General features: G+C 41.3%; 5 protein-coding genes across 7 annotated transcripts; 4 read left to right on the plus strand and 1 right to left on the minus strand.

Moving 5' to 3' along the window:
• Positions 1 to 712: 712 nt before the first annotated feature.
• On the plus strand, positions 713 to 2,560 carry RB195_002899 (uncharacterized protein; the record flags this gene model as incomplete). 2 transcript variants are annotated; one of them, XM_064200354.1, is made up of 2 exons in its annotated part: positions 713 to 771; positions 2,221 to 2,560. In XM_064200354.1, 2 exons carry the CDS (start codon positions 713 to 715, stop codon positions 2,558 to 2,560), a joined length of 399 nt encoding a protein of 132 aa, XP_064056235.1. The 2 variants fall into 2 exon arrangements, with proteins under 2 accessions (XP_064056235.1, XP_064056236.1); XM_064200355.1 differs by lacking the exon at positions 713 to 771 and adding an exon at positions 2,050 to 2,138.
• A 6,574-nt stretch (positions 2,561 to 9,134) lies between these two features.
• RB195_002900 (uncharacterized protein) lies at positions 9,135 to 9,585 on the plus strand (the record flags this gene model as incomplete). Its single annotated transcript, XM_064200356.1, has 3 exons — positions 9,135 to 9,209; positions 9,310 to 9,402; positions 9,493 to 9,585. The coding sequence occupies 3 exons, from the start codon at positions 9,135 to 9,137 to the stop codon at positions 9,583 to 9,585; spliced, it is 261 nt and encodes an 86-aa protein (XP_064056237.1).
• A 10,444-nt stretch (positions 9,586 to 20,029) lies between these two features.
• RB195_002901 (uncharacterized protein) lies at positions 20,030 to 20,536 on the plus strand (the record flags this gene model as incomplete). Its single annotated transcript, XM_064200357.1, has 3 exons — positions 20,030 to 20,208; positions 20,277 to 20,348; positions 20,383 to 20,536. The coding sequence occupies 3 exons, from the start codon at positions 20,030 to 20,032 to the stop codon at positions 20,534 to 20,536; spliced, it is 405 nt and encodes a 134-aa protein (XP_064056238.1).
• Positions 20,537 to 20,799: 263 nt separating this feature from the next.
• On the minus strand, positions 20,800 to 21,067 carry RB195_002902 (uncharacterized protein; the record flags this gene model as incomplete). Its single annotated transcript, XM_064200358.1, has 2 exons — positions 20,800 to 20,925; positions 20,993 to 21,067. The coding sequence occupies 2 exons, from the start codon at positions 21,065 to 21,067 to the stop codon at positions 20,800 to 20,802; spliced, it is 201 nt and encodes a 66-aa protein (XP_064056239.1).
• Positions 21,068 to 21,375: 308 nt separating this feature from the next.
• RB195_002903 (uncharacterized protein) lies at positions 21,376 to 25,062 on the plus strand (the record flags this gene model as incomplete). Of its 2 annotated transcripts, XM_064200360.1 has the most annotated exons (4): positions 21,376 to 21,441; positions 21,518 to 21,610; positions 24,048 to 24,303; positions 24,374 to 25,062. In XM_064200360.1, 4 exons carry the CDS (start codon positions 21,376 to 21,378, stop codon positions 25,060 to 25,062), a joined length of 1,104 nt encoding a protein of 367 aa, XP_064056240.1. The 2 variants fall into 2 exon arrangements, with proteins under 2 accessions (XP_064056240.1, XP_064056241.1); XM_064200359.1 differs by lacking the exons at positions 21,376 to 21,441; positions 21,518 to 21,610 and having other exon boundaries at positions 24,003 to 24,303.
• Between the last annotated feature and the right edge of the window lie 204 nt (positions 25,063 to 25,266).

Below are 25,266 nucleotides of genomic sequence, written 5' to 3' on the forward strand. Positions count from 1 at the left end.
CTCTTCGAACTTCCACAAACGAACGAAATCAAAAGTTATTTATGCAAAAAAAAGTGATTTTTTGATTGATTTTTTTCCTTTCATCTAGCTTCATTTCTTCTGGGACATATGATTTTGAGGTCTTTTTCTGAGTATCTGCTTACCACGAGATTTGTTTGCTTCCAGAAATTCAATAAGGATCAATGAATAAATAAATTAGCCAAAATCAAGACTCTTGTTTTCCGATTCACGATGGCTGAAGGTTTCTCCAAGGAGGGCGGAAATTGCTGTACCTCACTTCCTCTCCGGATCTCGAGTCCGTCCATCCAACTCCATGGCGAATTCGCTTGCTGTGCTTGAGCTGCATGAGCGAACTTTGGTGACTATCAACCTAAATATTTTCTTTGCCAAGCACATGGGAAAAAGATTTCAAGGGGATTTTCACTTTTTTGAGAGGAAAAAAGCATGCCTTTTCTTGTAGGTGTCGGGACGATTTAATGGAGTTAGGGGGACTTTGCTGCAGCGCGATTACGTAACCGGTTGCGCTCGAAGCGACGCGATGGATGTGGCGGTTCGAATCGAGTTGGCTCGCCAGCTGCAACGATGGTCCCATGTTGATCCCAACTGCGACGCTTCACCGCGCTGCTTCGCGTGCAATCGATTACGCAACTCCGGCCTGCTCCATGTCGTTTTAATTCTACTAAATTTCTTGTATTTCGTTCTAAGCAGAATCATGATCTATCCTATTGTTCCATTCTTGCCATACTTCTGTCATCTTGCTTATCATTTTTGGTTCGTTTCGTGAGGTCCCTTTAGGAATTCTGCCAATGTTTGCATTTAGATTTCCAAAAAAAAATCTTTGGAATACAGTGCTCTGGTCGGTATCCGTCGCCTTAGTTCTTCCAGTTCCGTAACTTAAACGGATTATCCCAGGACACTACAAATGTTAGTGTTCCATCAAAACTTGGACTTTAACGAATTCAGTGATTACTTTCTGGTCATCGTTGCTAAATTTCTTTTCAACACATTCGTATTTCCTTTTTTCTTCTGTTTTGATCCATGCTTTTGCACTTGTTTGATCCGTTGTTGGGAAGCGCCTTGAGTGCACTTAATGAATAAAATCAATAAAATCAAATCAACAAATCAATACACAACACATCACAATCTCTCAGCAATAATTCTGGTGAATAGAAAAATCCTCCCGTCTGAATTCTGCTATCCAGAAATGCACCCATTCCGAACATGTGGTGTATGTATAATTAAATGATTTTCTAATGTGATTTATACGAGAGAAAAAAGCGTGAGTTTGAACGTGAATAAAGGTAGATGAAGAAGTGTGATTTGGAACAATGAGGATGTCATGGGAGATTCTGGAACTTGTTCAGAATGTGCATAGTTCCGCAACATATGTCCGCACTCGGGCAGAAATGGATGCATGACATTCTTAATACAATTTTTCCAGATACATGGATTTGGTTGCTGAAGAAAATCTCGCAAAGAGTCTACTTTTAGAACATGCACTTCAAAGTCCTGTTTATCATAATTAACCTTTCAAGTCTTAGCGTTTTTTTAGTTGCATAATAAATGTGAGGGTGATCAATCAGTCATCCATAGTTCATGTTTTTAGAAACTTTATGATTCTCAGAGTATTCTGACGGGGAGGAGAAAGTTTCAAGGTGAACACACACAAAGTGCGAACCCCCAGTTTTCGTCTGGGCTTGGATGTGTGGTTACAGTAAAGAGGAGAATACTAGGTGGCTTAGAAAGCCTTGAAACAAAATTATGAATAATCCAGAATTTTCCAGAAATGAGTGTTCTGGCAAGTGCACGAAGTCTGTAGAATGTTCTCGAAAGCTTTCTTTCTTGGGTATAGAAGGTTGCGCGTGCGCATTTTTGTTAATTTACAAAACATAAGTGAACAAAAATTTCTGCAAGTCTCTTCGGATACTCGAAAAAAAATTGCAGAGCTCAGTCGGCAACCGGTTGCCCACCCGCTGTATTTTCCGAAAATCATCTAAATAGCATTTATTCTGGTCATTTGGAAGCATCTCCTGGACGGGAAATTTCGAAATGTGTAACACGAATACGGGGAAATGCGTTGACGTCAGAACAGCGATCGACAACTTTTTAGTATCGCAGAAACCTGGATCTTGGCCGAAGTGCATCAGTGATTTGCCTAAGGGATGCACGATAGCTGTAATTTTTCACAGTGAATATATTGCTGAATCTTATTTGTTTTAGGATCTATTTAGACGCCCATGATGGAAGCCTACTGCAAGGACGGAGGAGGCTACAACGTGAAGGCTCCCAAATCGTGGAAACTTCGTCATACGTATACGTCGGACGTTCTATGAACATGGAAAACGACTTGAAGGAAGAACTGAATAGAAGAATGAGAGCAGCATGGGCAGCATTCGCACCCGTCAAGGAAGCTACGGACAAACTGACGAACCAAGATCTTCGTCCCCATCTGTTTGACTCTGCAGTTCTTCCAGCGCTCTGTTACGCAGCGGAGACGTGGGGAGACACCGCTGCCACGTCTAGGAAGCTACTTACTACCCATAGAGCCCTTGAGAGATAGCTCCTGAAGTCTAACCCACACAACACCTAGCTGGTCTTCGCAGCTCCGACTTAAGAGGAATGTTCCGTCTTCGCGATCCAGCGGAATAAACATTGAAAGCGAAGCACAGATAGGCCGTTCACATTATGAGAAGAATCAACGACGGATGGACTAAGAGAACGGTAGAGTGGATACCAAGAGATGCTAAAGCCCTCTAGTGAGACCGCCAAAGAGATGGGGTGAAAAGCGCAGAAAAAGTTTCTTTCTTTCGAAAAAATTATCGTTGCTTGCGGTACATCCCCAAGGAAGAAGGGGCATAGTTGCAAAGCGGACCACGTGAAAAATCCGAACATTCAAATGATATAGATTTCTGGTCTGCTCCTGAAACAAAGAACGAACATCTTCAAGGAAGTTTTGAATTTTTATTTGTTTCAATAAACTTTGCGTAAATTATCGCCATTAGCCTTACCTGCTGGGGCTAAGAGATGTGTCAGATACGAGTACGTAGTACGATATCAAGTAATTATATGCGATTATGATGTGAAATGCGTTATACTGGCTCATGAAGCTGGAATATCGGCAAGGAGGACCTTGGATTTTTTTTTACTTTTTTTTGAATTCTTCAAGAAAAGCCTTTCAATGAATAAAAGGAGTGTATCCTGGTCGATGAGGAATGAGTTCTTGCGAATTGTAGCGTTCTGTGACCTATAACTGCCTACTGTTGCGTGTGTAGATCAGATCATATATATCATTGCAACTAGAAAACTATGACTTGCGAGGGCTAGTCGATGCGTCAAATATGAATACGTAGTATGGCGTAGGCTAAAGGAACAGAATTATCGGAAAGGAAAACCTTGAAAGCGTTTTGAATTATTAAAAGAGAACTTCTATCTAGTTTCATCGCATATGACTTCCGTTTTTACTATCTTGAAAGATTATCGAAAGACTGACCCAGGGTAGTATGGCACTTGATGAAGTGAACGTAAGCTTGTTGCAGTCAATCCCTATTTAGAGCTCTGAAAACGAAAGAAAAGCCAAAACATTAGGCTAATAAAGGTTTCATCTAAAAACCTCGTATTGATGCCAATAGAAAAAAAAAGAAAAAAATGCGAAGAGAAGAGCGCGTTCAGGAAAGGATTCGATGTCACATCGAATCTTTCGACGTCACATCGCTTTATACAAATGTTTCAAACAGTGCTGCAATGTTCGAGCTTCTCGTAGAACACCCAGACACTCTAAACTTGCACGAGTTTTCCTTAAGGCAAATTATGACGCTCTTGGATGAATGCTTAAAGTGCTCCATTCTTCGTTCGCCCGGACACTATTATAGACAGGTCAGAGGATTGGTCATGGGACAAACACTAGCTCCCATACTAGCCATTGCATTCATGTCCAAAATAGAACCCATACTGGAATGAAAACCTTTCCTTATTGCCGTTACATTGATGACTGTTCCATTATATGCCCCACTCAAGACGAGATGGACTTTCCGCGATCTACGGCTCTGTGTAGAAGCTTTCCGCATTCACGTAAGATTCGTGGTATGCTGTGCTGCTTTTGAATTTGATTTCCTAAACAGCCCTTGGTTATCAAACTTATGAAGATCGACAAAAGGACTTTTCCTCCAACGCAAAAAAAAACGAAGATTAGATAGATTGTGGATATCGGAACAGTCTAGACATTCCTCCAACACAAAAAAACGAAGATTAGATAGATTGTGGATATCAGAACAGTCTAGACACTGTGGCTTGTTGGAGATCCTGCAACGACGAACGCTAAATCAGCGTGAAAAAAACAAAGTGTATGCTGGCTATGCTGACAGGTAATCCATGAAATGACAAGGACAAATCACATCATATACAATTCCCGCTAATCCAACCATTTCTGCAGCATTGGTTGAGTTCAATCAAATTGCCTTGGAGTTTGAAATACGCTGATGACGCTTCGTGGATCCAAGCATTGCTTCTACCGATGGTAATTAGCTGTGGTTTGCTCAGTCATTGTTTCATAAATCTTAAAAAATCTCTACCAGGAGATTAGTTCAGACAGCCAATTCTGATCGAGCGTGAAAATGTGTTCGTGCGGATATCATTATCTTCATCTCTTCTCTCTTATCTTAAATTATCTTCTTTATCATTTTAAAAACCTGGATTAAATTAAATTGAATTAAAACTTGATTTAATTTGACTTAATTTAAACTTAAATTAAAGTGGAATTCCAGACTTATGGATTCGAAAGTGAAAGATTAAGAAGAGGGTGTTGTTGCTGCAGATAAAACCTGAGCAGAACTCGAATGATTACGCTAGCGATTAATGTTTGAGATTTTTACTCGCTCGTAGTAGCAACGATCAGAAAAAAAATCCAACAACTGTCAATCATGTCCGATGTTTTGAAGAGGAAGCTTGAAGAAGTCGACATGTCTCAAAGGAATAACTGCTGTCTTCAATGCATTTCATTCGAGGATGCGAGTCAATCAGATGGCCCTACATATTAAAATAACATCTACATACTTAGTGGGGAAGAGTTTCTCTTTCACTGCGAGACGTAGGACTGAAACGAAACAACACTTTTTTAGGGAAAGGCGGTGATTAACGTAGAGCTTAACGAGCAGCAGAAGGGAAAGACGTAAGTACTGATGAAGGAAGGGAAGAAAGATCTGGTTTGCGAAGAACTCGTTGTGGAGAAGAGCGGCTGGCTGACACCTACCCTTGCAGGTTATAACTCTTTCTTTAGACGTAATAATTAGCAAAAACTGTGTCAGTACGAGTTATGACCTCCAAGGATATATATTAGTGCCGCTCTTCTCCACAATGAGTTCTTTCCAACATCGGATCTTCCTGTACCTTTCCACCCATAGAAGTGATTTTTTTTTCAAAATAAATTTCCAGATGAGTTTTAAGAAAATCTATACGTTGAAGCCGTTGGTTACAGTGACCAGGCCGTGAATTGAATGATTTATTTTCTTTTCAGTCTTTGTTGATGGGTTATGATCTCTTAAGATTTCTGTTTTTATTTTCTCTTGCGCTTTCCTTCATTGCGTTTTGGAGCTGCGTTTATTTCTGTTGTTTCAATCCCTGACCTAGTTCTTTTTACAAACCTAAAGAGAATGTGAGCGCAAAATTTTTCATTTAGTCAAGATCTTCAATAATTATTTCTCTTGGGTATTACTTTGATACTTTGCTGTTGTTTTTTTTTTGAGAGGATTTTTTTGTCTACTGAGACGAGAGAACGTTTGAACATTCCATTTGAACGTACAAGACTCTTTTTTTGTATGATTTTAGAGTTCTCAATGTTCGGAACGCTGATCTCTTGTAGTTATCGATGCGCCTGAGGTCAATCACTGATTCTTTCAGTCATTGTTACTCGTTACGTTACGTTACCTCAGTCTCTCAGGTCGACAGACTGAAGTATTTAATGAAAAACGTATTTGTTCAAAAGGAAATCCATGGCTGTGTTTCTGCTCGAAATCATAAGAGCATAACCACAAGATACTCGTTGTAATTTGACTCACAGTTAGTTACAAAATTTCTAACTGTAGTTGGGTTTTCCTCGCAGTCTCGTCAGTGTTAGATTCAATCCCTTCAAAAGCTTTGATATGGCTTTAAAAAAAATGGTCAAGCCCCCTACTTCACTCCTTCTTCTGGAGGGACATGAAAATCAAGAAAAAAGAATAAGGAGGGATGCTAAGCTGAGAAAATAATAAGATCTGTTATCGATCGATTAGGACATGGAATTTGTAATAATTGGAGGAAAACGTATTTATTCTGGACGTGGAGCTGCCGCTGGGCAAAGAAAGCGAAGAGTTGATGACGCTGGCGAATGTTGTTATGTTTCTTCTTCAATTATAGCTAATGCCATTCAGAAGTGTTATAAATACCGATCACAAATTCACCTCGAAATTAGTATGCATCGTTTCATGAAGTCTTACCAACATCCTGATGATGCTCGCTGATATGGCGGATGATCATCTAGATGGAGACAAAAAAATGAGACGTTGTTTGATCCAGAGATTCTACAATCATTTCCTAGTTGTTTTCACATCGCCACTGCGTCCAGCAGTGATTGCGTGGACACATCGGCTCACAAATTCGACTTCTAGGATATCAGTAGAAAGTAGTAGAAAAGGAAATTTCGAGCTTACTTCGACCATCTTAACCAATCGTATTTTTTAAAAAGAAGTTTTAAGGAGAGATGTTAGTGGTAATAACACTCGACGTGGCTACTAAAAATTCGCAGGAAATTCAGTGTCTGTCCGAACACATTTCGTGACTTGTGCGTAACTACAGCAACGTTACAGTACGCTGAATCACTTATACACTTTAATTTAATGTTTAATGAGCTATGATTGAAGAAAAAACGCTACAGCATTCGTCAGCGTCATCAATACTTCGCTTTTTGCCCGGCAGCAGCTCCATGCCCAGAATAAATACGTTTTCCTCCGATTATTAAACTTCCGATCAATCAATTCTTTTTGAAATTTTAAAAAGTTCGAATAATGTAACATTTCATCTGGGTTTGATTCATCACCTATGTGTGGTTATAAATAGAAGTTTTTATGTACATATTCACTTCCATTTCAGAGAACGTTCCGTTACAAATTTGAACAACACAATTTTCAGATTGCTACTGTTTAGGACTATTTTGAGAGATGTTATTTTGGAACAAAATAATTTTATCCAATTGAAAAGATCTTTCAAAAAAAAAAAAGGAAAACAACACTGAAACAACGTCGAAGGCTAGGTGGTGCAGTTAGCTAAGACCTCTTGAAGAGAAACTAGTGCTATATTTATTTATTTATTTATTTATTTAATGAAAACACCTGCAGGTGTGCCATAACAAAAAAAAAACAAGATGGAACAAAGCTCACTAGAATTTCGCCTGAATTTTACACAACAAGACTGGCCCTTCAAAGCATGAGTGGTGGTGGGTTGGCAGGGCATTCTCCTGCTGCAGAAGGTGAGAAATCCTCCTGCGAGATCCTTTTCCCAGAACCAGAACGCTACGGTAGATAAACGGACGCCAGGGTTTGGATGACCAACTTAACCTCGAACGGAGGAATCCGTCAAGGACCCTGGGAAAACGGGGGGGGGAAGGGGACCAAGGGGACCTCAAGCGCAAGGGCGCACCAACTTTGCTATCCATGAACGGCTTCCACCACTAAGAGAGCATAAGGGCCAACTGTAGGGACGAATTTGAAAAGGAGCATATCAAGGCAGAATTCCAGCCAGCTAGTGTCATAATGAACAACAAAAAAAGAGGAACTAAAACTGTGAGCTAAAAACACATATCAATCCAATGCTTATTGTGGTCGCTTGTTAGAAGAGGAACTTGCTCCACGTCTCTGAAACAATGATATGTCGTGTTTATATGTGGTTTCTAAAAATTAATAAAAATTTCCAGTTAGTTTCTTTTGATGTTTCTGAGTAAATCAAAATAGTCAATTTTTCGAAGTAGTATTTTGTTTTTGGACTTAGATTTTTTGGAATGGCACAGCACACCACTTCCAGAGATGTTATTCCAAAATTAAATGATTCTCTTTAATTCCAGAAACTTGTAAACAGAAAACAAGCATCGTGGAACGCTAAGAGGTTCAACTTAACAAAAAAGCAAGACTGCAACCGCGTACACATGAGTTATCTGAGAATTACTAACATTTCAATTACTTCGAAAAGCGGTTCTTGTAAAAATCAAAGAAAAATTCGCGCAGATGGATTTCTGTTCAGCCATCACCCTAACGTAGACGAATTGTTGGTTGTTCTCATTTATTTTTGATCTCAAAATTCATTGACGCTTCAAATAAAAGTACCCCAAAATAGAAACAACTACCTCATTGCATTTCTTTTTAGCGTAGCCGATTTTACATTCTCAAAAAACCTCATTGTATTTGTTACAGGAAAATATGCTCCTATCAAGTGAAAAACAGTACATTTTCTCTTCTCTTGGATAGAATAAGGTGATAGAACACATACTAGACGTCGTTTTCGGAATACCAATGCATTTATTAAGAGGATCGCTTACCTTAGGAACCTACGAGAAGAAATAGAGTCAACATTAGTGTAAATTTAAAGAATAAAAGAAAACAAGCCGTAAAGAATTCAGCTATTCTGCGTCAACAGTTTTCGTGGTCCACAGCTCAGATCCAGAGTTCTTGCCTATCTGTTCAAATTCATGGTTGTAAATAAATCTGTTCACGGACCTCCCCTCACTGGAGGGATCACAGCCGGTTGCTATTGAGACCACGTGGTTACTTCCGAGAAGAGAGTCACTGCTGCACTTGCAAGGAAAGGAAAATAAGGTGAGTCGGACAAGGGATCCGTTTCAACCTCAAAAATAATAACACGTCAGTACGAAACGAACTGGAACTTCTACGAGACACTAATTCGTCAAATGATTATTTGCACTTCCATCGTCTCTGCTCCCTAAACAGTAACTTTCTGAACATTACAGTAGTTGACGAATCATATTTGCTCTTTTTCTGATCGTGTTCACTATCATTCTTCAATTTCGTGTACAAAAAAGCATCTGATTCTGTAGAACCAGTATAAATAGCCGACATTTGTAGACAAAATTATTCTACTCGGAGGTGGTTGCAGTCATGTTCTACTTCCTAGCTCTCTCGTTCGTGATTTCAAGTGTCTTCACTACAGAAAGTGTTAGCGAGGAGTACAAGGTACGGTTCCTGTATGTAGGTAAAAATTATTTTTCTCTATGCATTTTGCGCCTAAAAATACTACATAGAAAACCTATGGCTCTTTGATGTCCTCTTTTAGCCATGTCTAGACAAAGCAGGATCCAGTTTCTGCATAAAACCTCACGAGAAAGGGATGTATCGTGACGAGACAATGAAAGAACTCATGGAAGAGGTGTGCGCAGAGACCTGTGCTTTCTGTCCATAAATCCATGTATCTGGAATCTCTGAAAAAAACTTTTCATATTTTTTCTAATTTTTCAAGATAGTGAAAACGGAAGTCACATGCGTTGAAACTAGTATTATGTACTGTTCCACAGGATGTGCGGCCACCGAAAGCACGCATCACCAGCGATGATATATAATAGATGATCTGATCCATACACCAGCAAGCAGTTATAGGTCACAGAACGTTACAAGTGTTTACTATTACTATTCCTTTTTTCTTATTATTATTCCTATTACTCTTCTATTATTGAAGGGTTTCTTTTAAGAATTCAAAACGCCTTCAACGTTTTCCTTGCTGATATTTCTGTTCCATTAAGCAGTATAACACATTCCACATTGTAATCGTATATACTTACTAGATACCATACTACGTATTCATATTTGACGCATCGGTTAGCCGTCGCAAATCATAAGGCTTCACGCCCGTTCATCAACCTGAAACGATTTGGAATAAAAGTTGAACGCGTAGACGCATCTCCATTGCGATTGATCAACGTCGTGCACTTTATTCTTTATCCTGTATGTTCTTCTCTCTTTTCTCTTTGTTCTTTGCAAAGGTGAAGCAGTGTAGGCGGATAGAATATCGTGACTTTTAAACGTCATCCTTGCTCCGTTATTTGAGTATGTTCCCGCGCATTTATCCAACACCAACATGTTTCTTAAGCAACTTCGAAGAGCGCGCTTAGGAAAAGAATGTGTCGTTGGATCTTTCGATGTCACTTCTCTTTACACCAATGTCTCAAACAGCGCTGCAGTGCAAGCCGTGTTCGAGCTACTCGTAGAACACGAAGACATTCTAAACTTGTACGGGTTTCCCATAAGGCAAATCATGACGCTCCTGGATGAATGTCCAAAGTGCTCAATATTTCGCTGGTCGGGACACTACTACAGACCGGTCAGGGGTTTGGCCATGGGGCAAAGGCTAGCTCCCACACTAATCATTGCATTCATGTCCAAAATAGAACAACCCATCCTGGAACGAAAACCGTTCCTGTATTGTCGTTACATTGATGATTGTTGCATTATATGTCTCACTCAAGCCGAGAAACCAGCAATCCTCTTATATACGTTTTACACGGGAGAAACCCAAAGAAAATTGGCTGTCCTTCCTTAACGTGGAAATGCAGTGGTCCAACGGTGAGTGGAAGACACGATGGTTTCGAAAACCTAGTAGTAAAAACATATTAGTTCACTGTCTTTCAGCTCACCCTTGGAAAACAAAGAAACCAGTCATTCGGAACATGCTTAGGACAGCCGTAAGGGTGACATCTGATGTTCAGGAGCGGATCGATGCTGTTAATCTAGCGCAGCGGATCGCAACCTCTAATGGTAACATTGCTGATGAACCTCGTAGGCCAGGTCTTATTGCGCAACGAGATTATGCCGGTGGACGACTCCAAAAAGATCAATTTCTGCTTACCTCTCATAACCGACGACCTGAGTAAGGCGATAAGGGCCAGTCTGGTTAGGTGTGGTCTCGATGACCAAGTGAGAGTTGTGGAAATACCTCTCACAAATCTCAAAAAGGAGTTAGTGCGAAACAGAATGTACGATCGCATTTGCCTGACTCAAAACTGTGTAATATGTCCATTTGGTAAGGCAGGCGACTGCACGGCCTCTGGTGTAGTTTATTTGATTTCGTGCAAAACATGCAGCGAAGAATATATTGGCGAAACAGGGCGACCTCTTTGTGTTCGTACTAAAGAACATCTAGATGGGGTGGAACATTCAAACGCAGCAACCCCTCTCGGAACCCATGGCATAAAATGTCATGAAAATGCTCCTTTCTGCATAGCTGCCACGATCCTATCGTAAGAACCCGAAATTGAAGCTCGCACAACTTTGTTGGAGGCGTTCTGGATAAACGCTAAAAGTCCAAAAATGAATAAAGGATAAAAGGATAAAGTTTCTGGCGTTAATCAATCCGCTTGGGATGCGCCCCCACGTCCACTTCAATTCAGAATCGTTTGAGGTTTACGAACGTGCATCTAGCCTATACAATGACTTGCGGTGGCTAGCCGATGTGTCAAGTCAGTGCTTTTATCCTCCCAGACAAGTCTGGTACCAATTTATCGACCCCGGAGGGATGAAAGGCTTGGTGAGCACTAGGGCGGATTCGAACCATCGATTGTGCAGTAAGCGGAACCTCTAACCGCTACACCACACCCGCCCTCCCAAAAATGAATAGAAAGAAAGAATGCATAGTTGTGACCAACGAACTGGCTCTGTATCAAGACTTTTGCGGGTTTTGATCTACGGGGTCATATGCGGGTCGCATCCTAATTAGTATTAGCGGAGCGATTTTATTACGCGGAGGTTCGCTAATATCACGGCAACGCGGCTATCTCGGTAAGCACAACGTTTTGGACTCTTTTGGTTTCGATTTTGGATGTAGCATCTTAGGGAATGATGACTTGTTCTGGATGAGGCATTTGAGAGGATATATCACAAGTGGTCTGACTTGCCAGGCTCTGACGAAAACGACGACGCCGAAACGTTAGCCGTAATAAAGTTTGTTAACAATCCTGGCTGTTGCTAAGTTGGACTCTCGACAAGCAGAAATCTGATTTTTCTGAGCGTACAGTTTTTTTACGTGGTCCACTTTGCAGGAATCCCCACTTCAACGGTGAGGCTGTGTCGCAAACAACGATAGTTTGTTTGAAAAAAAACAACTTTTCTGCACTCTGTTAACACTTCACATTTATTTATCCTGTAGGATTTATTTATGCAAATCGTTTTTCCAAATGCTAGCGACGACTGAAACAGTCGGTATCACAAAAACCAAGAATTAATTTTTTTTATTTTCGTTGCTACAGCAGCATATTATAATGCAGTAACCAAATCAAGCGTTTCATTTTTGCTCAATTGCCTTTATTCTGGCTAACAGTTAAAGATTCAGTTTTCAAAGTACAAGGAAATTTTGTACAATTTTATAAATATCACAACAAACCTCACGCAGCACTGCAGAAATGAAACAACATATTTCAAAACAGTAAAAAGTTTATTCAAAAGTTGCGAAGGGGGAATAAAAATTTGCCGTCGACAGAGCTTAAGAAAGTGCAAGAATTGGGGGCCTCAGCAAACCTGCACAGTAGCCACGGTGGTTCTTTGCTGGAATACAAGAAGAATCAGTGCTTCTTTTCCATATTCTGGCGAAAAATTACCGTACCTGCTGAAGTTACCTACTTGTTTGAGATAGAATTCATCGTTGTCGCGGTATTTCTAGTCCTGTTTGCCATACCAGTTGCCAACGCAGCTGGTATGGCAAACAAGACTAGAAATAGAAATTATCGGCAATTACCACCAATTATCAATAAATAGTTGCGTACTTATTGTGTTTATTCAAAACGGGATTCCTTTTTCCTAAAAGTTTTAGTTTAAACCTTTGCTGATGCACAGTGAAAATTTGAAGCAGATTGAAGCAGATTGCCTCGAACACATTAGCTAAGATTTTTAAAGAAGCCTATCAAACAAGGTTTTCTGGGCTTGTGAGACATTTTGAATAATTTAAAACTTGTATTCTTTGTCTATGTGTGCTGTCAGATCTTTTATTTTATGTGCATTTTTTTCTTACCCACATGATAGCTTGCCGTACTCAGGACGGGAGCACCTCTTGAACGATATAGCCATTTTCCCTGAATTTCTGAAGAAGCAGGTGGACATAGATTTTCTTCTTTCTACTCCCTATGCAATGATTCTTCCATACCTCGGAGATTGCACAGCATAGCAAACGGTCTTTCCGGGCTCTGCAGCTTCAGCCAGTACAGCTGTTCTTACCTCTTTAAGACCCTCATTTATCGCCTCTCATCAAGGCCTCGCGATCTCGGAGGTGAGCTTCTGGTTGTCTGCGGCTCGTGCAACTCGTGTGTTAGCTTAATGGCGTCACCCCACGAATCTAGGGTGGTGCGTTTCAGGTGGGTTATGCCTATATGGAGTCGTAGATTATGGAGAGAAGGGTGATTCTGTCTATTTCTTCCTAATTACCGTAAAAAAGGGCCCGGAAGATACGGCTTCCAGCGTTCCGGCGCGCTATTTTCTACAACGAGTTCGATTGCAGCGCGCCAGCCTTGTGCCGCATCTTCCGGGCCGTTTTTTGCGGCAATTAGGAAGAAATGGACGGAATCACCCTCCTCAGAATAATCAACGACCCCGTATAGGAACTCTCCACCTAAAATCCGCACCACCCCAGACTCGTGGGGTGATGTCTTTAATAATTTTTAAAGACGCGTCTCTTTTTGGCTTTAAAACTCTCAGATTTTATCGTACAGTCGTGAAGGTGTTAAACGAGCCAATCGTATTCCTCGTCGATATTGCCTATTGCGTCCATTCCAATCTTTCCAAAACTCCGGGTGCTGTGGTGAAGAAGTCTCAGGTAATTATAGTTCTGGGACCTCGCGCTCTTAATTTTGCAGCCTTTTCGCATTTCCTTGTAAAAAAGAATCTTCTTCGAAAAACACGTGGCCCAATCTCGTCTAGAAGTTTGCTACAACAACATCCATGGAACAAAATCTTCTAATGACGATAGTGTAGTCAATTTCATTACGACATTCTCCACCTTTTCCAGATTTGGCGTAAATTATTTTGAAATTGCGAGTTTCCATGGATAGTTTTCGTCGCCTTGATAAAATCGGAAAGCCTCTCCCCCGGCTCGCTCCATTGTGGACCGTGGGTTCCGACGTAAAATTCCTCAGTTCTTGTGGGGCCAACTTTGGCGTCGAAAGCATTTACCTTGTAAAAGTTATGGTTTTCTCTGTAGAATTTCTCTGGAACCATATAGAAAGCTTCGACTCTTACTTCTTCGCAGCTTGATCTTGGAACGTAAGTTACGAAGATAGTCAAAGATGGGATTGAACCACATCTTCTCACCCTCAAATATCCGATTCGGGTTGTGTTCGGTTAGCCTCAGCCTATTCATTGCTTTTATTTGAATGAGATACTGAACAAACCTAATTAATCTTCGATCGCTCGCTCGTGGACGCGGCGTGTGCACGAAGGTGATGCGCTGGGGCTGAAGTAGTCGTAAAAAAATCATGTCTTCCTTGAGTAAGTTCCAAGTTCGACCTTCTTTGAATCTTGGCATCGTAGATTTTGATTGTGTACTACTTTCTTAAGCTGAACCAAGATTGTTATTGATCTTTATTCTGGCTAACGTTTCGGCGTCGTCGCCTTCTTCAGAGCCTGAAAAACAAAACACGTAATCACTCTAAACGCCTGTCACCCACAAGAATGATTACAAACAGATTATTAAAACAACGCAAAACAGACCAGCGCCACCTATACCACAAACGTGATGTTAGCACCACCAGTGGAGAGTTGCGCCGCTAGCATTAACAGTAACATCCCCGCCGACCCCGAGGTCAAAACCAAAGGTCCGAAGGCGCCAGCTCGTTGGTCACAGCGATGCATCCTTCTTTACGATTCATGATAGGACTTTTGGACGACATGTCTTCCTTGCCATTTTTTTACCACAATTAGGGAGGGAGCTGCGGGAACCCCATCGGATCCCGCACTCTACAACCCCATCTCTAGCTCTTTCCGCGGATACCCCCATCTTGTCATATTCGTAGTATGTAGGCAGCATACCACGAATCTGAGGTGGTGCGGATTTCAGGTGGAGTATTCGTATACGGGATAGTAAATTATGTAGAGGAGTGTGGTTCCGTCCATTTTTTCCTAAATGCCGTAAAAAACGGTTGGAAGATGCGGCGCCGCACAGGGCTGGCGTGCTCCAGTCGAACTCGCTGTGGAAAATAGTGCGCCGGAACGCCTGAAGCCGTACCTTCCGGGCCGTTTTCTACGGCAATTAGGAAGAAATGAACGGAATCATACTCCTATCCATAATCCACAACCATATACACGAATACTCCACCAGAAATCCGTACCACTCCAGATTCGTGGGGTAATGCCTTTAAGGTGAAGAACTCTTGAATAAAACTTTTCAATGTGTCATTCTTATAGTTCTGCACAGATTACAGTTACATTCGGTTTAATTTGAACAGATGGATGAAAACTTTACGCTTCTGGAGTTCTCGTAAATTTAAGTAATAACATGATGTTGGTTCGTTGGATCTGAACATTCAAACGAGATGTTTGAGGATACTAGCTTCACACAATTTACATGTGAACTGAAAAATTCTGCAACCTTAATCTTACACCATTGCCAAAGTGGAGAAAACTCGTTCGATGCAGAAGAAGTAGCAATTCTCATGCTAATGAGTTTATTTAAGAAGCTACCTGATCATAAAGAGTAATGATCTAATCATAACTCATGAGGTCCTCTGGTTATATTTAATTGAGAATCTCTGATTTCTTCTTCGTCTAAGAATCAATAACACGTGGATCAGCATTTAAGATTGGCTTTCGCATGCATAGGTGGTCAGTGAGGTAAGAGTTTTTCGTCAACACAGCTGGCTCGGACTACTTATGTGCAGGAAGGTTCTCAATCCCACTAACTTTTTAATATTCAATCAAGCTGTTAGCGTATTCTTTAAGCAAACAAATTGTCAGAGGCTTCTTTGCTGGTAGTCCAGATGACGCTTACCCTGCACAACTCTTTCTACTGATTCAATACATTTCTATTCGGAAACTCTAAATGAACAGGTTTCCTTTCAAAATTTTTGGCAACGGTTCCTTAACAGTATGTATATAGCAGAACATCAACAACCTGCCAAGCAACAAAAAAAAGAGGAAAGGCACCAAAATAGAAAACTTAAACCTTTACCAGTTCAAAATAATGCCGACGATACCATCTGGAACAAAAACCTGGCACTGAAAACAACTGCGAATTTACTAAGTTGTGGGAACGCTCACGGAGGAGCAGGAAATGTCGACGTTATCGATTTCTGCCTATGTTTAGAAAGATTTGAAGGGCGAGTGAAGGTTACCCATTTCACCTCTATCAGTCACTCTTCCTCTGGCATCACCCCACGAATCTGGGGTGGTACGGATTTCAGGTGAGTTATGCCTGTAGATCATCGATTGTGGAGAAGAGGGTGATTCCGTCCATTTCTTCCTGATTGCCGTGAAAAGCGGCCTTGAATCTGCGATGCGTGCACATGGCTGGCGCGCTCCAATAGAACTCGTTGTAGAAAATAGCGCCCCGACGCTCGGAAGCCGCATCTTCCGAGTCTTTTTTTACGGCGATTAGGAAGAAATGAGCGGGACCTCACTCGTTTTTGCAATCCACGATCCCGTGTAGTCTTTGACCATCGGAAATCCACGTAACGTCAGATGAATTCATGGGATGATGAATTTAAATATTCCTGTTGAGGTATGTGAGAGTAGTACCCATTCCCCCAGTGAGAATTGAAGTTGAAAAAGGGAGAACATTGTTAGTGCTGTAGAGTTAATAGTGTAATACGATCGCAGCTTTGGTAAGCGATTACTCCACCAATTTTTTTAAGATAAACTACTTTTCCAAGTATCTAAGAGTAGCAGAATTTCAATTTAAAAAAAATAACTAAGGTACCTACATGCCGCTACAGAAGAAAATATCTCATACGGTCGCAACTTTTTGTCATTCCGATCATTCCTCTTATTGCTGTTTCCAGTAAAAAGCCCAACAACAAAATTCAATACTCCACAGTAAAATATATTGTGCTGTCACCGTTTTGGCATCTGATCATCCCCCTCACCCACTTCGCGAAAATAAAAAATGAAATTATATCATCATGGTACACTGTTTTCGGATATGCTGCGATACGACCCTTTCTTTCATGTCGGAGTACGCTTATCGTAGTATCTAGAAGTGGCAGGGATATATCCAACTGACCCTCCTAAAGAAGTAACATTAGGTGACCAACTTAGTCATGAACAGTGAAGTGTATCAACTTGTCGCAGAGTTGGAATCCGCTCTTCGCTTTCACTTCTGCGAAGAGAACGAATGTTTCACAGCACTCTCGTGATTTGACACCATTCCTTGTTGCATGTCGGAGTATGCTTATCGTAGTATACGGAAGTTGAAGGGTTTCGTGCAATGGAAAATTCAGGAAAAGAAATTGAGAACCTACTTGGTCCTGTACAGTGAGGTTTATCATGATGATGCGCTGTTTCGTGATATTCTAATGACGCTTTCCATTCTTTCATTTCATTGCGATCACATTGATTACAGTTACCGTTTTGCTGAAGTTTTTAGGCTTTCGGTAATTCCAGAAAAATTAACTTGTTAATTCAAATGAGTAGTAATAAAGGGAGTTTTAATCATCTTTCTTTTTTCGACTTCGAAATGAAAGAAAAGCTGGTACTAGCATATCTTAAAGCAGTGTACCATGAAGATGTACTACACAGGCACGATATCGTAATTCCCCTCCACATAAATATGAAGCTACGTGAAGTAAAAACACCAAGTCCTCCGCACTTCAAAGACTTCGACATTCTCTGCAGGACCCTTGGTGATGAACGAGTTTGTGTGCAGTAGCAATAAGGAGGAAAACAGGGACACTCACAATTAGGTGAATGATTTCAAAGATGTGATATATTTAAAAACCCTAAACAAGGTAATTTCACCAGTACCTTTTTTTAACCCCCGATGTCCAAGAACGATCGTGAACAAACTTCTAACGCTTGCAATTCTATGTCAAACTGTATGAGAAGTTCTATTCAGAAATTCAGAAAATAGTTCAGGGACAGTATCCACATGTCTCCGCGCACACCTCACGCATGAGTTGTTCCAGTGCTTTGTTGTGGCACATATCATGCTGTTCGGGTATCACGCAATTGTGCGATCCAGCTTTGTCCAGGCATGGCTAGAAGAGGGCATAAGTTATCTACGCGTTTCGATGCGTTAGAGATTTTTTAGAGAACAAAAAGATCCTGATAAAGTGTAACTTTGACCGGATAGAAACGTACCACACAGGCCTCTGTTTCTTGTGGTGGGAACACAGCCAGGAGCAATGAGAGAAGAAGGATGTGGAACATGGTTGCGGTAACTTCCGTATGGAATGATTTTTCAGTTAATCATCACCATTTTATACTGGTTGTTCGCAATAATACCCTTTGCGGTATTATTGCGAACAACCAGTATAAAATAAATAAATATAAATATAATATTATTTTGGGTGTACTTAAACAAAGATGGGGGCTGGGCTTCCAAAAAAAGGAGCAAAATGGGGTTTATCGATTACAGCGATGGCCGATAGGTCATGCTTTAGCTACCACCCTTTTACGCTAATCAGCACATCGTTAGAACAGCCCAGAAGCGCGGTGAGATTCGGTGCGAAAGCAACGGAATAGGTGTGAAGCCACGAGAAAAAATATAAGAACATCACTTTCATTTCTTTTATCACTTCTAGTACCACGAAAACATGTCTAGTAGTTGTCTCAAGGGTTCCAAAAACACTCATTTCGTCAACAGCGCAATGTTGGTCGTTCAAATATGTAGGATTTCTAGGATGCTGACGCAGCTACACAGGGTTTTAGATTGTTTTGATGCTGTGCTTATGACGAAATTTTCGAACAGCTTCGATACACCCGAGAAGGCAGATGATTGACGAAAGTCGAACAACACTAGATTCTTTTCCTGAAGGAACTATGTCGCTCTGGAAAGCTTAATACAACATTGGATCGACTTCAAAACGAAAATATTGAGATGTCACACAAGAGTATTGAGATATTAATATTAAATAATAATAATAAATAAATTAACAGTGATAGTCAATATTAAATATAAAAATATTGAGCTCTGATAATAGAGAGAAAAGAAAATATTCAATCTGCACATAGGTTTTGAAACCTCACGCATGTCACAATAATAACAAAGGGGCGGAAAACCGAGATGGAAAAGGGTTAGGATGTTGATCTGTACTTAAAACGGTTGCATCGGAAGAGTCCACTGAAGATCTGATGATGCAAACCAGCAGGATTAAAGGCATCACTCCACGAATCTGAGGTGGTACGGATTTCAGGTGGAGTATTCGTTTACGGGATAGTAGATTACGGAGAGGAGGGTGATTCCGTCTATTTCTTCCTGATTGCCGCAAAAAAACGGCCTGGAAGATACGGTGCGCAGAAGGCTGGCGCGCTCCAATCGAACTCCTTGTGGAAAATAGTGCGCCGGAACGCTCGAAGCCGTGTCTTCCGGGCCGTTTTTTTACGGCAACTAGGAAAAGCTGGACGAAATCACCCCTCTCTCCATAATCTACGATCCCGTATACGAATACTCCACCTCAGATTCGTGGGGTGATGCCTTTAAGTGTGATTTCACCGGACGGAACGAGACGAGACGACTCCACTAACCGAACGGCATATTTAAAGCTTTAGAAGAGCTGTTCTCAGGAAAATACAACGAGAGGGGTTGGTTGAGTTGGCGTTCGCGAACACGAGTATGACGAAGAACATAGACTCTTTTGAACAAGTGGCGACCCGAATTGGACGTGAGCGTGAGAAGATGTAGTTCTACGCTAGCTTTGACTATGTTCGTTGCTTACGTTCAACATACAGCAATGAAGAAGAAGATGAAAAAGCTTTCTATAGGTGCCTAAGTAAACTCTTCAAAGAATACCATACCTTATTCAAGGTCATTGTTGGTGATTTCAACGCCAAGATTGGACCCCGAAGAACGCCTAAGGAACTCCTGAATGAACCAACGTCTGCAATGGAACGAGCAAGAGAGGCATTCCGAGTTTATCATGACGACTGAGACCACTGATGCGAACTCGGAATTCCAGAAACTCTTACCTGTATGCTGGTTGTGGGAGTCACTCGGTGGACGGATTTGTTTTGAAACTGACCAGATCATCATCATCCAGAGTAAAAGGTTCCGCTTGGCAAATGTCGCCGTATTTCTAGAGTTCTATATGGGGTCGAACCGTCGCCTCCTTCCAGGGAGATTTCGTTCACGTGGACAGAAGAGAAAGCTGCGAAGGACAGAGGGCAAAGTCTCAGAACTATTATTAGGTAAGACCTCTTTGCTACACTAGTGGGCTCTTAGGAAGATACCACAAAAGACATCATCGACGTGGAATACGATCGGCTCGGTGAACACGTACGAGGCTGTACGAGAGTCTCAAAAACAAAAAGAGATACACGATAAAAGAGGTCTTGAGAAGGAGAGAAGAGCAGAAGTGTTCCCATCTGTACCTTAAATGGGAAACGAACATGAAAAACGATTTGGAGCTTGGCAAGAAAATGAGGGCGTGGATTCGAAGTTCTGCTCCACGTCTAGGGAGATTGGAAGCAACGCCGTATTTAGCAAGGAAAGTAAAATAAGGTTGACCGGACACTTCATGGATTTCAGCGACAACCGCTGGACCTAAAACGTGAGGGGATTTTAGGCACACTACATAGATTTTTACGAGGATTTAATTTCTAGACTCCACGAGAAGTTTTATTCAGAACTTTCAGGTATCTACGGGCAGAAAGCACAGGTCTCTGCGCACACCTCCTTCATAAGTTCTTCCACTGCTTCGTGATGACACATTCCTTCTTCGTAAGGCTTTATGCAGAAACTGGATCCTGCTTTGTCCAAACATGGCTGAAAGAGAACGTTTTGTAGGAATAATTCTTAGAAACCAACAGAAGAGAAAGTATAGAAACCGTACCTTGTACTCGCCACTGACACCTTCTCTAGTGAAGACACTCAAAATCACGAATGAGAGAGCTAGAAAGTAGAACATGACTGTTGTCACCTCCGAGTAGGGCAATTTCGTCAACAAATGTCGGGTATTTATAGCAGTCGTTGGGAAACGGTCGCTTTTGTGTGCAGGTGTATAAAGAATGATAGCGCGAACTTGATCAGAAAAAGAACAAATATGGCAGGTCTGCCGTACTGCAACGTTTGATAGCTGCTGCTTAGAGAGCAAAACTGAATAAAAACGATCGGCCATTCGATAGAATCGAGTGTCGTAGAAGTTCCTGTTCGTTTAGCACTGGAATTGTATCGTTTGGATTCTTCGAGAGTTTGAAGGACCATAGTATTTTTAGAATGCAACATACACCCTTTCTCGGATTTTCTGGATATGATGGGAACCACACGTATCTCCTAACAGCGGTGAGAGCACAGTGTGACTTTTGTTGACTGTACAGCCGCTCACGTTTCACACTACTGACGATCCTTTTAATTCTAGCTCATCAATTCCAATTCAAGAGCAATCGATTCCTCTCGAATTAGCCGTTTTTCATTCAGATCGACAAGTGCCACATTTGCGATGGTTTCAATTGTTCGTATAAACCTCATAATGAAAAGTTTTGAAACCGTCGTGATGATCGTCATTTTATTGCCGTAGTGTCATTTTAAAAAAGGTTTATCCGTTATGAAAGTGAAATGGTGTATGTTTTTTTGAATGACTGCTCCTTTACCATTTCAGAACGTGTATAGATGAAGCTAAGTGTTCATTGTGTTTGAACATTCATGCAGCATTCAGTTTTATGTGGGGAAGAAGAGAATCTCATTACATTATAAATAGGTGTAAAGTATTCGTGAAATACTAATTTTGCGTCAACGTAATCACGAAATCTTCAAAAAGAAAACCTCAGCATTTTGCTAGCAGATTGCTGCAAAAACTACAGTAAAAGGAGCAGTTCATTTTTATCCGCAGCTGATATTTCTATTCGCAGGATGATCTGAGTATTTTGCATTTTCAGTAGCAGAAAATGCAAAAAAATATGAAAAATAAATGAAAATAATACGGCAAATAATAAAATAAAGATTACAATAATAAAAACAAACCATAAATAATATGATGAATAAATTGATAAAAATTTTTGCCCTCTACTATTTCTGATACATCAAGTGTCATTTATCATTTCCTCAAGAGGAGCACTCTCCCTTTATGGCAGATAGCAAAAGGTTGCGAGACAACAACAAAATGTTTGTCCTGTAGCCAGGTGCTACATTGGAGTTTGTGAATTTTTTTGTTTACTCCTAACAAAAGAGAGATTCCATGGGAGTCAACTCAATATTTCCGAGAACTCGAAATAACAGTAAACAGTGGAACATTAGAATTGGATTTGAAACGAACGATCCAGGACTGATATTGTCACGCTGGTCCCTTTTGATATACAATGTAAAAGAAAAGAAAAATTCTGCAAAATTCAAATTTATAAACTCTTAGTTGATTTGAAAAGCGTAGCAATCTTTGCAGCAAAATCAATTCACCGTCTCGAGCTTTCATTATGTACCCAGCTAATACATTTTCAAATCTTATACATTATGTACGCTGATGTATATACATTTATAATGTGAGGAACAATTTTCGCTTAAAACGGAACATCCCAGGAACCTTGGAATTCCTTTTAGTATGTTCGTAGAACTTCAATATATACAACTAATTTCACTGTTTTCGCATGAAATCCCACGCGCGTTCTGAGAAACTCATCGTTGCTACATTCTTATACGTAATGAAATTTATATAATGATTTCACTTCCTTAGCTTAAAAAGAGCATACTACGAATGTGATGTGGTCAGTGAATGCGCGGGAAACGTAAGGAAAGAGTTGTAGATAGCTGGATGCAGCGTGGCAACCGCTCCAGTTTCTATGAATTACATTAGAACGCTCCTCCAGGAAAACTCAAAGAGCGTGGAATGTATCTTGAGAGGAAGTTCGTGAATGGTGATCTCCTTGTAATGTGTTCATTATTGTGTGAAAATCAGTCGCTCATGGTTTTGGTCCAACCGTTGTCCTAGGAACGCAGCACATGTCCCTTTATTTTATTATTACTAATTATTATTAATCTTTATTTTATCGTTATTATTTTATCGGTGTTCTAACTATTCTTATTTTATTTTACCTCATCTGTTTTATTTTAAGTGCGGTAACTGCTGATGTCGAACAGAACATCGAATCTCCAGTTTCGTTTGGGGAAACGGGATACTCTTAACTTTACTCTTTTGACTGAAACCGAGTGTTTCTGATCTTTTTCACAAGAACCTAAACGCCTTTGTGTGTTCCCATTATTCTTTCTTAGCTGACGTCAGATGTCATCGGCGAAGTTGCCAACAACCGACCTTCACTCCCATCCACCACATTTCAACTCTCGTACTGAATTGTTGGGAGCTACATTAATGCGTTCTCAAAAGTGGCACAATTTTGGGAGAGACGGTATCGCCTGTCGGACCCTTCTCCTTAAATCTAGATCTATATTACTACAGAACTATGACGATCATGAAGTTATTCTATAGTCGGATCAAAACGACATGAAACACGGACATTTGCGCAAGCGGCTGCGCTCAAAGCGGAGCGGTGGAGCGTAGCGGTTGGGATCGTGTAAGGATCCACGCTACCGCCACACCCTGCAGTTCGCCATGGTCCCACCTCGATTCTAACCGCTGTTTCCACCGCACCGCTTCTGAGCGCGGCCGCTTGCGCAACGGTCCGTGCTTCATGTCGTTTTGACCCAACTATACAACCCTCAAATTCCCTTTGTGCACTGATGTTTTGGGTGTCCGAGGGTATTTTAACACAGCATCTTGTGCAATAACGAAGCTTTGATCAGTTTTGATATTATTGGTCTGTATATGGTCAATCTTATGCTTATGCTTTAACTAAACGCAATCAGGCGTTCGAGTGTATGCATTGAGAACGTACGAGCTATATAACCTGCACTGTTATATGGCGAAAGCTTCCCATACATTGCAAAAAGGTGCTGTCGTCCAGCACACTGCCAAAGCCCATAACCTGAAAGGTCAACTGCCTGAATGGAGCATGGAACCTTTGGCAACAACAATTCGTTTCGTCACGTTGAACTGCCGAACACTATCGAGTGAACTCCAACAAGCCGCTCTATCCAGACTTCTGCGATATCTCTGTGTGCCTTTTGCTGCACTACAGGAAACACGCATGAGAGATCGGCCCGTCATCAGTATCGAAAATTGCGTCATATACTGCGGCGATGCTGATGAGAACAAAGTAGGTGGCTGCGCGATAGCTGTGAGGAACGATTACAAGAACCTGGTGGAGGAATTTGGCTCAACGTCGTCTAGATGCGCCTTTTTACGACTGCGGGATCGCAGAGAGACGTAAACTCTGGATCGTAAATGCTCACGCACCTACGGAAACCGCTGAGGACAACAGTAAAGACGCCTTCTATGATGAATTCAATGCGTTGATGTCTAAAATACCAAGCCGGCAGGTGGTCATTGTCGGAATCGACGCAAATGCGAAGATGGGATTTGAACAAAAATCCGATGTGCTAGGAAAATGGTACTATGCAGCGAAGCGCACGTCGGACAACGGTGACCGTCTGGTCGACCTGTGCGAAGAGACGGGCCTCATCATTGCTTCCTCGTTTAAGAGGAATCATCGACGCCATCAGCTCACGTGGCAGGGATCAACCCTTTTAACGCCTGAAGAGCAGCGCAGGCGGAAGATGAGGACTCTTGAGCTTCAGCTCGGCTACGATCTGGCGAGGAACATTCCTCAGTCAGATATCCGAAAATCTAGAGCTGTGTGGGACGTCGCGTTCGACTCTGACCACCGTCCAGTTCTTCTCAGCTTCAAGATACGGTTCCACAAGAGAAATCGAGGAGTTCATCTTCAACCGAAAATCGACATGGTAGGTCTGAAAGACGATGAATGCAGAACAAAATCCCGCCAACTTGTGTCTATTAATGTTGGAGTACGGACCAAGAAGAAGCTTAGCGATGCGGATTCGTTTACAAAGTGCATCTAGGACGCTGGAAGGGAAACGTTCCCGGTTCTATTGCCGCGGAAGAAGTTTGCCTTTGCATCTGCGGAAACAAAATCCACGTACAATTCTGTATGTGTCGCGCGCAGCGCTGGTGAATTCAACCAGGAAAAGCGTCTTAGAAGGAAGCTGCGTCGTCAACTGCAACAAGACCGCGATAACGAGTGGACGTCAAGAGCGATGGAGTTT

This window comes from Necator americanus, chromosome IV, assembly GCF_031761385.1.
Source record: "Necator americanus strain Aroian chromosome IV, whole genome shotgun sequence".
NCBI classification, from domain to species: Eukaryota; Metazoa; Nematoda; class Chromadorea; order Rhabditida; family Ancylostomatidae; genus Necator; species Necator americanus.